Raw genomic sequence first — 16051 nt, forward strand, 5'->3', positions numbered from 1 at the left:
GGAGTTTCGCGCTCAACAGGACAGGTGTTAGTAAACTCTTCCCTCTTGTAGGCGTGGTTCAGATAACGCCACACCCCCACCATCTCCACCGGTTTCAAAGCCACGGTACTTCCTGGCCACACCTAGAACAGGACGAGACACAGGTATGTCATGAAACAGACCAGGAAGTAAGCTATACATGGGAATCACTTTGAGAGAAACAAATCACAAATCAATGGATCAGTGATAGAGGTCAGTGTTGATGTGAGAATTTGAGGATATACGTCATTAGAGTAGTTCCTTTATAATGTGAGGTCTGGGCAGCAGGTGGTAGTATTGGTACTAGTACCTTTATAATGTGTAGTTTGGGCAGCAGTACCTTTATAATGTGTAGATTGGGCAGCAGTGCCTTATAAATGTGTAGTCTGGGCAGTAGTACCTTTATAATGTGTAGTCTGGCAGCAGGTGTAGAAAGTAGCAGTTCCTTTAAATGTGTAGTTTGGCCAACAGTACTTTATAATGTGTAGTCTGGCAACGTACCTTTATAATGTGTAGTCTAGCAGCAGGTCGTAGTATTGGTACTAGTACCTTTATAATGTGTAGTTTGGGCAGCAGTACCTTTATAATGGTGTAGTCTGGGCAACAGTACCTTTATAATGTGTAGTCTGGCAGCAGGTCAGTATTGGTACTAGTCCTTTATATGTGTAGTCTGGGCAGCAGTACCTTTATAATGTGTAGTCTGGGCAAGCAGTACCTTATAAGTGTAGTCCGGGCAGCAGTACCTTTATAATGTGTAGTTTGGCAGCAGTACCTTTATAATGGGTAGTCTGGGCAGCAGGGTGGTAGTATTGGTACTAGTACCTTTATAATGTGTAGTCTTGGGCAGCAAGTACCTTTATAATGTGGTAGTCTGGGCAGCAGTACCTTTATAATGTGTAGTCTGGGCAGCAGTACCTTTATAGTGTGTAGTCTGGGGCAGGTACCTTTATAATGTGTAGTCTGGGCAGCAGTACCTTTATCATGTGTAGTCTGGCAGCAGGGGTGTGTGTATTGGTACGATACCTTTATAATGTGTAGTCTGGGCAGCAGTACCTTATAATGTGTAGTCTGGGCAGCAGTGGTAGTATGGTAGTAGTACCTTTATAATGTGTAGTCTGGGCAGCAGTACCTTTATAATGGTAGTCTGGGCAGCAGGTGGTAGTATTGGTAGTAGTACCTTTATAATGTGTAGTCTGGCCTGCAGTACATTATAATGTGTAGTCTGGGAGCAGTACCTTTATAATGTGTAGTCTGGGCAGCAGTACCTTTATAATGTGTAGTCTGGGCAGCAGTCCTTTATAATGTGTAGTTTGGGAAGCAGTACCTTTATAATGTGTAGTCTGGGCAGCAGTACCTTTATAATTTGTAGTCTGGGCAGCAGTACCTTTATAATGTGTAGTTTGGGCAGCAGGCTGGTAGTGTAGTAGTACCTTTATAATGTGTAGTCTGGGCAGCAAGTACCTTTATAATGTGTAGTCTGGGCAGCAGTACCTTTATAATGTTAGTTTGGTTAGCAGGCTGGTAGTATTCGTAGTAGTACCTTATAATGTGTAGTTGGCAGCCAGTACCTTTATAATGTGTAGTCTGGGCAGCAGTTCCTTTATAATGTGTAGTTTGGGTAGTAGTACCTTTATAACGTGTAGTCTGGGCAGCAGGACCTTTATAATGTGTAGTCTGGGAAGCAGTACGTTATAATGTGTATATGGGTAGTAGTACCGTTATAACGTGTAGTCTGGGCAGCAGTACCTTTATAATGTGTAGTCTGAGAAGCAGTACCTTTATAATGTGTAGTCTGGGCAGCAGGACTTTATAATGTGTAGTCTGGGCAGCAGTACCTTTTTAATGTGTAGTCTGGGCAGCAGTACCTTTATAATGTGTAGTCTGGGCAGCGAGTACCTTTATAATGTGTAGTCTGGGCAGCAGTACCTTTATAATGTGTAGTCTGGGCAGCAGTACCTTTATAATGTGTAGTCTGGGCAGCAGTACCTTTATAATGTGTAGTGCGGGTGTAGTACCTTTATAATGTGTAGTCTGGGCAGCAGTACCTTTTATAATGTGTAGTCTGGGTAGTAGTACCTTTAACGTGTAGTCTGGGCAGCAGGACCTTTATAATGTGTTGTCTGGGAAGCAGTACCTTTATAATGTGTAGTCTGGGCAGCAGTACCTTTATAACGTGTAGCTGGCAGCAGTACCTTTATAATGTGTAGTTGGGCAGCAGTACGTTATAATGTTTAGTCTGGGTAGTAGTACCTTTATAACGTGTAGTCTGGGCAGCAGGACCTTTATAATGTGTAGCTTGGGCAGCAGTACCTTTATAATGTGTCTGGGCAGCAGGACCTTATAATGTGTAGTCTGGGCAGCAGTACGTTTATAATGTGAGTCTGGGTAGTAGTACCTTATAACGTGTAGTCTGGGCAGCAGGACCTTATAATGTGTAGTCTGAAAGCCAGTACCTTTATAATTGTAGTCTGGCAGCAGGACCTTTATAATGTGTAGTCTGGGCAGCAGTACCTTTATAATGTGTAGTCTGGGCAGCAGTACCTTTATAATGTGTAGTCTGGGCAGCAGTACCTTTATAATGTGTAGTCTGGGCAGCAGTACCCTTATAATGTGTAGTCTGGGCAGCAGTACCTTTATAATGTGTAGTCTGGGCAGCAGTACCTTTATAATGTGTAGTCGGGGTAGTAGTACCTTTATAATGTGTAGTCTGGGCAGCAGTACCTTTATAAGTGTAGTTCTGGGCAGCAGTACCTTTATAATGTGTATGTCGAGAGCAGTACCTTTATAATGTGTAGTCTAGGCAGCAGTCTTTATAATGTGTAGTCTGGGCAGCGTACCTTTATAATTGTAGTCTGGGCAGCAGTAACTTTATAATGTGTAGTTTGGGAAGCAGGGTAGGTAGTATTGTAGTAGTACCTTTATAGTGTGTAGTCTGGCAGCAGTACCTTTATAATGTGTAGTCTGGGCGCAGTACCTTTATATGGTAGTCTGGGCAGCAGGGTGGTAGTATTGGTAGTAGTACCTTATAATGTGTAGTCTGTGCAGAAGTACCTTATAATGTGTAGTTTGGCAGCAGTACCTTTATAATGTTGTAGTTTGGGCAGGAGGTTGCAGTCTGCCAGTGTGAGGTCAGGTCCATCCAGGAAGCAGCGTGTGGACTCCTGAGGGTCTTCTGTGCTGTTGGCATCGATCTCTTCCGGCAGGGGGTCCTCAGGAATTCATCCAGCCGCCTCAGAGACTTCAACGGGCTTCTCCAGGCCTATACCCCCCCCCCCCACACACACACACACACACATTGTAATCACAGTCAGAGACAAAGGGGCTACAGTGTAAACACGCAAACACACAGTACACAGATGCAGTACACACAACTTGCAAAGCACACACAAACAACACAACACACAACACAAGCCTTACCGGCGTGGTATCTTTCGGGGGTCTTGATGTAGGCAAGAACTTGGAGAACACATCTATACCTGCGGTGTTTGACTCTGGGTGTTTAGTCGCCAACTTGGGGTACCTGAGAATATATCAGACATCAGGATTGGTCAGTTGAATCCAGGAAGTGTCGTTATTGACAGCAATAGACAGGAAGTGGTGGGTGTGTACCGTGGTGGCGTGAGTTTTTCCTCAAGGAACTCTTCTATCTGTTGACGTCGACCTTCACCTCCCGTTAAATGTGACAAACGGAGGTTGGTCCCCGGGCCAGGTCCTGCAGGTCGCCGCGTTCCTGGGTAACACATTATTACAAGGTCTTTACAGGGCTCCTGTGTCAGGGAACCCACATAAACATCATCCAGCATTAATGGCTGAATGTCTTTAGAAAGTATGTCAAATCTAGTTGATCTTGATATAGAACACAATTAATTGATTGATAGATGTATCGGCCAATGGAATGATCCATACCTTTTGAGTCGACTGTGTGGTCGTGAAGATAACTCCCTTCAGCCACAGGCATGAAGAGGCGCTGGAGAACGGACAGTTCCCGATGTCTCACCATCACTGCCAGCCTAAGTAGGAGACACACAAAAGGTTCAGTCCAACTCATACACACACAGTTCAAATACATACAGTACATACAACGGCCCCAATCACATGCCCTGGTCATTATTCCCTGTCTGGAAAACACACTACCACAACACGTTGAATCGGCCCTGACGATCTCTTGCCACAAGGGTCCTCAACAAACCTGAGAGATCATCAACAACACTAGCACCACCCAGCAGCACCAGCACCAGCAGCAGCAACCAACAGGACCACAGCAGCAGCCACACATCAGCAGCACAACAACAGCACCACCACACCATCAGCACCACCATCAGCAGCCGCAACAACAACAGCACAACCAGCAGCAGCAGCAACAACAACAGCACAACCAGCAGCAGCAGCAACAACAGCACAACCAGCAGCAACAACAACAGTACCACCAGCAGCAGCAACAACAGCACCACCAGCAGCAACAACAACAGCACCACCAGCAGCAACAACAACAGTACCACTACCAGCACCAGCAACAACAGTGCCACCCCCAGCAGCAACAACAGTACCACCACCAGGCAGCAGCAACAACAGCACCACCAGCAGCAACAACACAGTAATGCTCAACTTCCTAATCTCGTTCTCTTTCTCTCCAACAGTGTGTTTCTGGAAGTACTGCTCCCAAAACTGATCCTCCACAGACCCTGACAAACACCCCTATAAACATCCATGGTACCCTCCAAACCAACATTCCCCCCATCCTACCCCCACCCTACACCCAGGCACTAGGCAACCAATGCGGCGAGGCATCAGAGGCCCGGCGCCACCACTGACCTTTTCATTGGCTCATGAATAACAGTACTGACCAATCAGGTTGCCCCATCATCGACGTGTGTACTTGTGCCTATGTGCACGAAAGTCTGTTAACCGTTTATAGTAGAGAAAACGCTGTGTGTGATCTCTAATAAAGATGACCCAAGCATGATAAAACTATAGGACAATAAAGACACGTTTATTTTTCTACAGATCTCCCTCTCTCTCGCTCAGTTGTTCATTATGGAATGACCAATATGTCCAAAATTACCAAAATGACTGAAACTGTGTCCAGTTGGCTGCTAAAGATGAGGTTGASGGCAGATGTATTGCTGTTTTTTGAGGGGCTCACAAGATCATTTGAAAGGGTTCGAGGCATCATCGCAAAGCACAGAGACTATTGTCTTAAACGTTCTGTACACATTGGTTGTATAATGTAATGTTACTGGACTGCTTACATTGGTGGTAGAGATTTACAGAAGAGATTTACACACTTCTTGCAAAACTCTAGAATTCCTGGAGAGGATGTCCCCATGGTAACCCATGGTYGCACTGTAAACTACGCTAGTTGATAATAGGGCTTTTAAGTTTCGGGTTCCACAGAAGAGTCAGTTGTACCGTTGCCTTGGTGACTGTGGGTGACTGGGTTGAGGTTTAAAGGGAAAGTTCACCCCATATTCAAAAGTCTGTCAGAAGTTGTCATACATCAAAAGAGACACAAAGCAAGGTGACAAAAATATCAAAGACWAATCACTGTTCTGAAATCAGTTTAATAAAGTCTCCTCTGGTGAGGATTATAAGGCGAGTACACAGGGTTGTGTCAGTATTTGTTTGGTGCATAGAGAGATACAGTACACACTTCCGCCACAATCAAAATGGCTTCCGATTCAACCTGCATGTTCAGGAAGGCCCAAACAGGTGAGCTTCTCAACAGAAAGCCCCACCCACAATCATGTTATGGTCAATAGAATTCGATATAAATGGTATTAAAGCAGATTTGCTTTTACAAAACGTACAAATAGAAAAGTCAGACCTTGACATCAAAAAGGTTTTTACTATTGATTATTATTCACCCATAGATAGCCAAAATAAGACGGGGGAGAAACTAATGAAAAGTGAATTTATAAAGTATATGTATGTTAATTTTTTAGATATAGGTTAATACTGTGGTCAAGGCCAAAGTGTTGCATATTCATATAAGTATGGCATGTCTACCTGTGCTCTGCTATACCTCTAAGACACAGAGGTTATAACACTCTAATGAATGCTTATGGCTGCTTTAGGATAGTTTTACAATGTTGCAGTATTAGTAGYTAGTACTATACGCTGTTAGTGTTCGTACTCTAGGTTTCTAACAGTGTCTGCGTCTTCAATGACACCATATACCTGTATTATAGTGCACCGCAGAGGGCTTTGGCCAAAAGGACTGGATGTGAAATGGATGCAGACCTCTCTGTCTAGTGGTCTTTCATTCACAGCAGGCATGACACTACATATGAGTGCCGCGCAACCCAACCTGTGAGTGCACAAAGACACACACACGCACACACACATACAATTTGGGATTGGGCCTTCTCAGTCTCTCCCTCCTCCCCCTCTCGCTATTTGATTCGTTTGGCCACATCTATGTAGGCAAATTCGATTTCGTGCTCAACAGGACAGGTGTTAGTAAACTCTTCCCTCTTGTAGGCGTGGTTCAGATAGCGCCACACCCCCACCATCTCCGCCGGGATCTCAAAGCCACGGTACTTCCTGGCCACCACCTGGGACAGGACCAAGACACAGGTGATGTCATGAAACAGACCAGGAAGTAGCCTAAACATGGGAATCACTTTGAGAGAAACAAATCACAACTCATATGGATCAGTGATAGAGGTCAGTGTTGATGTGAGAATTTAGAGGATATTAGTCATTAAAGTAGTTCCTTTATAATGTGTAGTCTAGGCAGCAAGGTGGGTATTATTGGTATTAGTACCTTTATAATGTGTAGTCTTGGCGGCAGTACCTTTATTTTTTTTATTTTACCTTTATTTAACTAGGCAAGTCAGTTAAGAACAAATTCTTATTTTCAATGACGGCCTAGGAACAGTGGGTTAACTGCCTGTTCAGGGGCAGAACGACAGATTTGTACCTTGTCAGCTCGGGGATTTGAACTTGCAACCTTTCGGTTACTAGTCCAACACTCTAACCACTAGGCTACCCTGCCGCCCCATAATATGTAATGTGTGTAGTCTGGGCAGCAGTACCTTTATAATGTGTAGTCTGGGCAGCAGTACCTTTATAATGTTAGCTCTGGGCGCAGTACCTTGTATATGTGTAGGTTGGGCAGCAGTACTTTATATTGTATCTGGAGAGGTGTTGGTAGTCTTGTTGGATCTAGTACCTTTATAATTTGTGTGAGTGCTGGGCGGGCGTACTTTATAATTGTGTAGTCTGGGCCAGCAGGTAGTTGGTATGTACCTTTATAAGTGTAGTCAGTTTTGGTGCAGTCAGGTTGCAGTCTGCCAGTGTGAGGTCAGGTCCATCCAGAAGCAGTGGTGGTCTGTTCCTGAGTTGGTCTTCTTCTGTTTGGCTCATCAATCGTCCTCCGCAGCGGGGGTCTTCAGGAAGTTTCATTTTGGCTTGCTCAGTCCTGTCTCTCTAGAGACTTCAACATGGTGCCTTCTCCAGGCCTACATCGTCCCTCCGTTCGTTTTCTGTCCTCCATACTACGACACTACTGTTATACTTTTGTTCGGGATGTGGATACCTCAGACTAGATCAGAGATGCACACGACAAGAAACATTTGTAGATTTCTACAGGTCAGAGACACAAAGGCTACCCAGTACAAACACATCAGCTACATTATATTTGTGGTTTTTTCGAACGCAGTACATCATACCATGGTCATGGTCCGCATTTAATCATAATTCACACAACCACTTAGAACTACGAAGCTGTTACCATGTTTTTCTCTTTTTTTGTCGTTGGGTTATTTTTGGCGGGGGTTTTCTTCGATTGTATGTGTGTCTTTAGTCTAGAGATTTTGGAGAACACATCTTATAGTTTTTTTTCTCTGCTGTGGTGTTTCCTGATTCTGGGTGTTAGTTTGCTAATTTGGGTGAACCTCTTTTTGCGAAAGATTGTATTAGGTCTAGATTCGAGTCAGGTATGGTTTCAGCTTTTTCTTTTGACATCCAGGAAGTGTGTTTCCGTTTGGATTTTTGACAGTCAATAGACCAGGAAGTGGTGGTGGTAGCCCTCCTGTTTGTGTTGTGCGTGAGTTTTTTTTCTTCAATGGAACCTCTTGGCTGATGGTTTTCGTTTGACGTCGACCTTGTTGTCACCCTCCCGTTTAAATGTGACGGAACGGAGGGTTTGGGTCCCCGGGCCAGGTCCTGCAGGTTCGCCGGTATTCTCGGGTAACACACATTATTACAAGGCTCTTATATGGCGCGCTGTGCAGGGTAAGCACATAAACATGGCATCCGTTTCATTACGTGTCGGCATCGAAATTGGGTCTTAAAAGCTACTGCTCATATCTCCTAGCTGATCTTGATATAGAAACAATTGATTGAATTTGAAGAATGTAGAGTTCCGGTTCAATCTGGAATGAATCCATACCCTTTGTTGAGGGTCGATTTTCTGTGGTTGGATGTTTGGAAATTGTTATGGAATCTTCGTTCAGCCAGGCAGGATCATGAACCGTTTTGAGGCGCTTGGGGCAGAACGGGTAGCCATGCTTGCCCTTTTTCGATGCTGTCTCTCACCATTTCCACGTGTTTCCGCCAGCTACTTGTAGATGACCACCTACCAGAATGGTTGAGTTTTTCCAACTCATAGTCACCACACAGTTCATAATACCATACAGGCCTACTATATAGATGCAGCTTGCCCACACTCCTATCAAATCGCCCCTGGTATTATTTCCCTGTCGCTGTCTAAAACACCTTTTTCTGCCTTCATACGTGAACGACAGCGTTGATATCTTGATCCTCTCTGGTATGTCCCGCTGACCGATCTTTTGATGCCGCACTGGTGCTCTAAAATGGATCCGCGAGATTCAACACCTTTGCAGAGAAATCATCTATCCTTAGGTATTTGATGCGTGGCGATGCCGTTTGACGGAATACGGCGTACGGCGCACAGGCGAGGAGTCGTCAGCACCTGCTGGACAAACGGAATCAACTGAGCACAAGCCACCACAGCAACACCCAGCAGCAGCACCACCAGCAGCAGCAGCAACAACAACAGCAGCACCACCACCACAGCAACAAGGCAGCACACCAGCAAGCAACAACACAACAACAGCACAGCCAGCAGCAGCAGCAACAACAACAGACCACCGACAGCACAACAACAACAGCACCACCAGAGCAACAACAACAACCATCACCACCACCAGCACAACAACAACACACCACCAGCAGCAACAACAACAACAGCACACCCACCAGCAAGCAACAACAACACCACACCAGCAGCAACACAACAACACCACCAGCAAGCACGCAGCAAGCAACAACAGTACACCAGCACGCAACAACAGCACCAGCAGCAGCAGCAACAACAGCACCAGCAGCCAGCAGCAACAACAGCACCACCACCAGCAGCAGCAGCAACAACAGACCACCACAGCACCAGCAGCAACAAACAGTACCACTACCAGCACCAGCAAAACAGTACCACCACCAGCAGCAGCAACAACAGTACCACCAGCAAGCAACAACAACAGTACCACCACCAGCAGCAACAACAGTACACCAGCAAGCAAACAGTACCTACCACCAGCAACAACAAACAGTACCACCAACAGCAACAACAACAGTCCACCACCAGCACCACAAACAGTAATACCAGCAGCCAACAACAGTACACCAACACAGCAACACAACAGTACCACCACAGCAGCAACAACAGTACACACCAGCAGCAGCAACAACAGCACCAGCAACAGCAGCAAACAACAGCCCAAGCAGCAGCACACAAGACAGCAAGCACCAACAGCACAGCAGCAGCAACAAAACAGCACAGCACGCAGCAACAACAGCACCAGCAGCAGCAACAACAGCACCAGCAGCAGCAGCAACAAAGCACCAGCAGCAGCAACAACAATACCACCACCAGCAGCAGAAAACAGTAACACACCAGTACAGCAGCAACAACAGTCACCACAGCAGCAACAACAACGAACCCACCACCAGCAGCAGCAACAACAGTACTACCACCAGCAGACAACAACAGTACCACTACCAGCACCAGTAACAACAGTACACCACCAGCAGCAGCAGCAACAACAGTACCACCACAGCAGTAGCAACACAGTACACACCAGCAGCAGCAACAACAGTACCACTACCAGCACCATACAACAGTACCACCACCCAGCAGAGCAACAACAGTACCACCACCAGTAGACAACATACCACACCAGCGACAAACAACAGTACCACACAGCAGCATACCAACAGTCCACCACCAGCAGCAGCAACAACAGTACACCTACCAGCACCAGTAACAACAGTACCACCACCAGCAGCAACAACAACAGTACCACTACCAGCACCAGTAACAACAGTACACCACAGCGCACAGCAGCAACACAGTACACCACCAGCACAGCAACAACGTACCACACCAGCCCAGTAACACGTACCACACGAGCAGCAGCAACAACATACACCACAGTAACACAGAAACCCAGCGCAGCAACAACAGTACCACCACAACCAGAGCACAGCAACAACAAGTACCACCAGCAGCAGGCAACACAACAGTACCACTACCAGCAGCAACAACAACAGTACCCACGACCAGCAGCAAACAACAACAGTACCACCAACAGCAGCAACAACAACAGCAACCAACAGCAGCAACAACAACAGTAACACCACCAGCAGCAACAACCAGTACCACCACAAGCAGCAACAACAACAACAACAGTACCACCACCAGCAGCAACAACAACAACAACAGTACCACCAACCAGCAGCAACAACAGTACCACCACCAGAAGCAGCAACAACAGTACCACCACCACCACCACCAGCAAAGACAAAGTACCACCACAGCCAGCAACAACAGTACCACACCAGCAGCACCAGCAGCAGCAGCCCAAGCAGCAGCAGCAACACAAACAGCAACAACAGCAACAGCAACAACAACAGCACCACACCAGCAACAACAACAGCAACCACAACAGCAACAACAACAGCAACCACACCACAACACAGCAACAACACAGACCACCACCACCAACAACAGCACAAAACAGCAACAACAACAGCACACACACCACAACAGCAACAACAACAGCAACAACAACAGCACAACACCACCACCAACAACAGCAACAACAACAGCAACAACAAACAGCACCACCACCACCAACACAGCAACAACAACAGCAACAACAACAGCACCACCACAGCAACAACCAACAGCAACAACAACAGCAACAACAACAGCCACCACCCACCAGCAACAACAACAGCACCAGCAGCATCAAATTCATCCATACTTCAAGCTCAACTTTACTTTGACAAACAGCTCGATAGTTGGGAACCCCAGCTTTTTGGCTGCTATGTCAAACCAGGGCCATGGTGCAACACAAGTCAGGTATACGTTTATGGACTCATAACCTAGAGGTCCAAAGACACAACCCGATCCTTAAATCAATCTGCCTCCAATCAGTCAGGTTCTGTCAGCAAAACTCGTGAAAGTTACTGTCTCTGTCTGGGCTGACTGAGACTGGACCGGGGTCTGAGGGTTCTGTAGCTGTGGGTGTCCATGATTGGGGTGGTAAGATCAAGGGGAGGTGGGTTTAGATATGCAGAGCAGGACAGTGAGACGTTTTGCACAGCACACTCCCTCTTTGTTAGCCACACACAGCTAGCATAATAGACACACTGTTTGGGTGTTTTCTTGTCTGGTGTGGCGTCTTTCGTTTACTTTTGATAGATTGTAGTTTTGATGTGTTGATTCAGCTCCAGGTACTGACGCAATGAATTAATAATAGCCCATGCCAAACAGAGAACAGCGTGCAAACTTGTTTAGATACGTAATCAGGTCCATGTGCCCTCTACAATAGTTCTTCCTGATGCAAAAGTTTCAGTTTATGATTCCAGTAAAAGTATCTCATTCACTGCCCTAATAACCTACAATGCAGAAACTCAGCCTCTTTTGGTGCACCAGGATACGTTTTTATCAATCCTCAAACAACAGACACAATAGGCCCCAACTGACTGACCCAGAGTCTGTGGGTATGGTGTCAGTGTGGCTGGCGGAACAGTGTGAGGTCTGTTCTGGGGTCAGTGTGTGGGAGTTGATGGAATCCTCAGGCCTGTTCTGCCCTGATGGAAAAGGGCAATGTGTTTCTCATACACGCACAACGCACACACACACACCACACCACACACACACACACACACACACACACACACACACACCACACACAACACACACACACACACACACACACACACACAACAACACAACACACACACACACAACACACACACACACCACACACACACACACACACACAACACACACACACACAACACACACACACATTGATGCACACACTGAAAGCGTACTCCTCGTAGGCAACCAACCAAACTGTGCATGCATATCATAGAAGTACCTCATTGGGTAGAAAGTTGTCAACAACATAAAGAGGATTGTTTGATCATGTATATTTCTACTGAGATCATTACAACCCACCAACTCCGACTCATCACACTTCAACTCTGACCCAAAGCTCATGGCAATAGGTGACCATTCAAGTGTGCTGTGTGACTTTGTTACCATAATGACAACAACAGCGGACCAATAAAGCAAATATCTGCATGTGTGGTGGCAGAGTGGGCCCTGTCACCCCCTCTTGTCCCCAGACACCCAGTCAGCTCCATACCAGCAGGCCTGAAATAGCTTATTGTCAGAGAGAATAGAGAGAGAGAGAGAGAGAAGAGAGAGAGAAGGGGAGAGAGAGGGCGAGAAGGAGAGAAGGGAGAGAGAAAGAGAGAGATAGAGATAGAGAGAGAGAGAGAGGGGGAGAAGTGGGAGAGAGAGAAAGAGAGAGAGTGGGGGGAGGGAGAGAGAGGAAGAAGAGAGAGAGAGAGAGAGAGAGAGGAGAGAGAGAGAGAGAGAGAGAGAGGAGAGAGAGAGAGAGAGAGAGAGAGAGAGAGAGAGAGAGAGAGAAGAGAGATAGAGGAGAGAGAGGAGGGAGAGAGAGAATGCAAAAATAATTTCCTCCATGTTTTCCTTGAGTCTCTAACTCCGGTGAAAGCCACAGTTGGAGCTTGCTCCTGCCTCCTGCCCTCCCTGACCTTGGCCATGGAGCATACCTACAGCATGGCATACCTACAGTTGCTCTCAACACCAAGAGCAAGACAAAGGCGTCTATTGTATTATGTGAGCAGGCGCCCGGGAGAATAGGCCAGGATATTAGGACATTTTCCTCCAGGCTTAATCCTTCAGCTGGGCGCCAGGGCACCTTCATCAAACACTGGAATGTGCCTTTGTTGTGTTGGTCACGTCCTGGGCCCATGGCATGCAGCCCTCCAGACCTACAACGCCATAACAATATGACCATTTTTAGCATGAGTTTTATCTAGGCGACTGACGGTTAGACAACATATTATGTAGCACAGTGTGGAGTCAAATCCACAACCCTGGGGTTGCTATAGAGAGCCACACTCCAACCAATTGAGCCAAAGGAGGTACCATGTCAGGTAACTTTTTAATACAGGTTTTTTATAGACTTCTGACCAGAAATGCATGGCTCAAAGCAATACAGTCGCGGCTAGAATGGAGCGTAATGATGTAGTGCCTCAATGTAGTGCTCTCCACCTAGTTCTCAAAGCACTTTACATTGATAGTGGGCCACAGGTGATGCTACGGCAGCCATTTTGCACCAGAACACTACTAGAATACCCCTCTCACACACACACGCATGGGACAATGGGGCCGGCAAGACTGTGTGTGTGTCTGTGTATGTGTCTCCGTGGAACTGTGTGCGTCTGTGCGTGTGTGCGTCTGTGCGTGTGTGTGTGTGCAATCAGCTAAAGAGGGGTAGAATTACAGTAGGATATCACTCTCTTAATGGGATGAGATAAGGAGATCACAGTGGGATCACAGGCAACCCAGCGACATGACTCCCACATGCCAACACAATCACACACAACCCCAACAAAACACCTCACATGCAATCATAACAATATTACACAWCATGCCTCACACCCAAACCGTAAGTATGCTTGATGTTCCCTTAGCAACCGATTTTCAAAATGGCGGTGTGTTTTTGAATAAAGRCCAGCAGGCTAATACTTTACTGGCCAGACACACAGACCCTCTTCTTTCCTTACTACACCACCTCTGACCTGCAGGGCCAAACAGTGTCTTTATTATGATGTAAATTAAGTTACCTGCTAASTACTCAACAGTATATTTTCCAGGCCCAGATCTGAAGCGAAGCCAGTGTCATTGTATGTTGCCATGTCGCTACACTCGGTGGTAAAGAAGAACAGGCCACAGAAAGTAGGCTAATGATAACCACAACGGCCTCTCCCTCTCAACGACTCCCGACAGGCGGCCATTTCAAGTTGTCAAATCGCATTGCTTTAAACCAGCCAGAGGAGAATAGGCCACAACAACAGAACAATGTCTGGGGCTTTGACCGGACAGTGTCTGAGCTAGCCTTTATGACCAACTGAACATGACCAGAGACCAGACACTAATATAATTAGCCACTAAGTAGCTAAGATAAGCTAAAAGGTGGGCTAGGGCTYGTGGCTGGCATGGGTTTTCCTATGATGCTAGCTAGCACGCTACATGTAGCCCCATGTGTAATCTATAGAACAGGATGACAGGAAAGTTCCATTACGAGCTAAGTAGATAATTCTCGAGGATTCCGAAACACTGATTTGATTACCAGATGAGAGAGGGAGGCAGATAGAGAGAGAGAAAGAAGGAAGAGAAGGGGTGGGTCTGTATTGTTGTGACATGTGGACAGATACATCTTGTAGCTGTTACCTGAATAGAAGCTACACTTGACTTTAAACACATGCTAAACTATATCCTGCCACAAGTGGAGTTGCCAATACACGGAGACAATGGCAGAGAGATCTGTACATCTTAGACCACACCCCTCAGTGTTCTTCAGTCCTGGTCCTGAGCACCCACAGGATGTGCAGGGTAACACACCTGATTCAGGTAATCAGCTGATCGATACAGCCTGTAGCTCTACAGGACCAGGAAGCACTGGGGTCTGTTCAGGAAGATGCAACATAACAGAACTTTCAGATATAAATACACTGTGCACTACACAGTTCTATTGTAGATAGAACACATGTGATTGCCTGTCGTCTAAAAAAGGGAATTGTGTCAGCTTTATTCATCACATGTCTATCTGCAACCCATAATTAACCCTTGGTGCTACTGTACCTTGACATAGAGGGAGATCTCGTACTCCTGGGGGTCCGGACTGTCGCTGTCTTCCCCGTGAGGAGTTGGGCTCTGCAGCCTCACAGACTTCTTTGGCGTCTTCTCCTCCTCCTGCGCCTCCTTCTCTTTCTTCACCTCTATCTTCACCTCTGTCCTCTGGTGCATAAACGTGGGCACCTCGTCCATGACCACCACCTTCTTCTTCTTTTTCTTCACCTGCTCCTCTCTCCTCTTCGGGGAAAGTACCTCCTCTTTGAGCACCGACTTCAGCTCCTTTATCCAGTCCTCCCTCTTCTCGGGGGTCTGCGCTTCCTCTGGGGACAACTTCTTAATCCCGTCCTCCTTCCACTCAGGGGTCTGCGCCTCCTCTGGGGACAACTTCTTAATCCAGTCCTCCCTCCACCCAGGGGTGTGCGCCTCCTCTGGGGCCTCCTTCTTGATCCAGTCGTCGCTCCTTCTGCGGGTCTGCGCCTCCTCTGGAGACAACTTCTTAATCCAGTCCTCCCTCCTCTCGGGGGTCTGTGCCTCCTCTGGGGCCTTCTTGATCCAGTCATCGCTCCTTCTGCAGGTCTGCACCTCCTCTGGGGCCGCTTTCTTGTTCCAGTCGTTGCTCCCTCTGCGGGTCTGCGCCTCCTCTGGGGCCGCCTTCTTGTTCCAGTCATTGCTCCCTCTGCGGGTCTGCGCCTCTGTATTGTTGTGACATGTGGACAGATACATCTTGTAGCTGTTACCTGAATAGAAGCTACACTTGACTTTAAACACATGCTAAACTATATCCTGCCACAAGTGGAGATGCCAAATACACAGAGAACAATG

General features: G+C 46.8%; 1 protein-coding gene, 1 long non-coding RNA gene and 1 pseudogene across 2 annotated transcripts in view; 1 reads left to right on the forward strand and 2 right to left on the reverse strand.

The window, feature by feature from the left end:
* LOC139025374 (chloride intracellular channel protein 4-like) overlaps positions 1-3761 on the reverse strand; it is a 4542-nt pseudogene extending 781 nt beyond the window's left edge.
* Positions 1-4989, forward strand: part of LOC139025375 (uncharacterized) — a 5902-nt gene extending 913 nt beyond the window's left edge. Inside the window, exon 2 of the long non-coding RNA XR_011476950.1 lies at positions 4656-4989. This is a non-coding gene — a long non-coding RNA (uncharacterized lncRNA). The remainder of the gene's footprint in view (positions 1-4655) is intronic.
* LOC112074309 (trichohyalin-like) overlaps positions 3446-16051 on the reverse strand; it is a 21710-nt gene continuing 9104 nt past the window's right edge. The window contains exons 2-4 of the mRNA XM_024141503.2: positions 3925-4028; positions 3628-3748; positions 3446-3538 (exon numbers count right to left, since the gene is read on the reverse strand). Coding sequence (XP_023997271.1) covers positions 3963-4028 — 66 coding nt within the window. The 3' untranslated portion in view covers positions 3446-3538; positions 3628-3748; positions 3925-3962. The remainder of the gene's footprint in view (positions 3539-3627; positions 3749-3924; positions 4029-16051) is intronic.

Source organism: Salvelinus sp. IW2-2015, unplaced genomic scaffold (genome assembly GCF_002910315.2).
Source record: "Salvelinus sp. IW2-2015 unplaced genomic scaffold, ASM291031v2 Un_scaffold2575, whole genome shotgun sequence".
Taxonomy (NCBI): Eukaryota; Metazoa; Chordata; class Actinopteri; order Salmoniformes; family Salmonidae; genus Salvelinus; species Salvelinus sp. IW2-2015.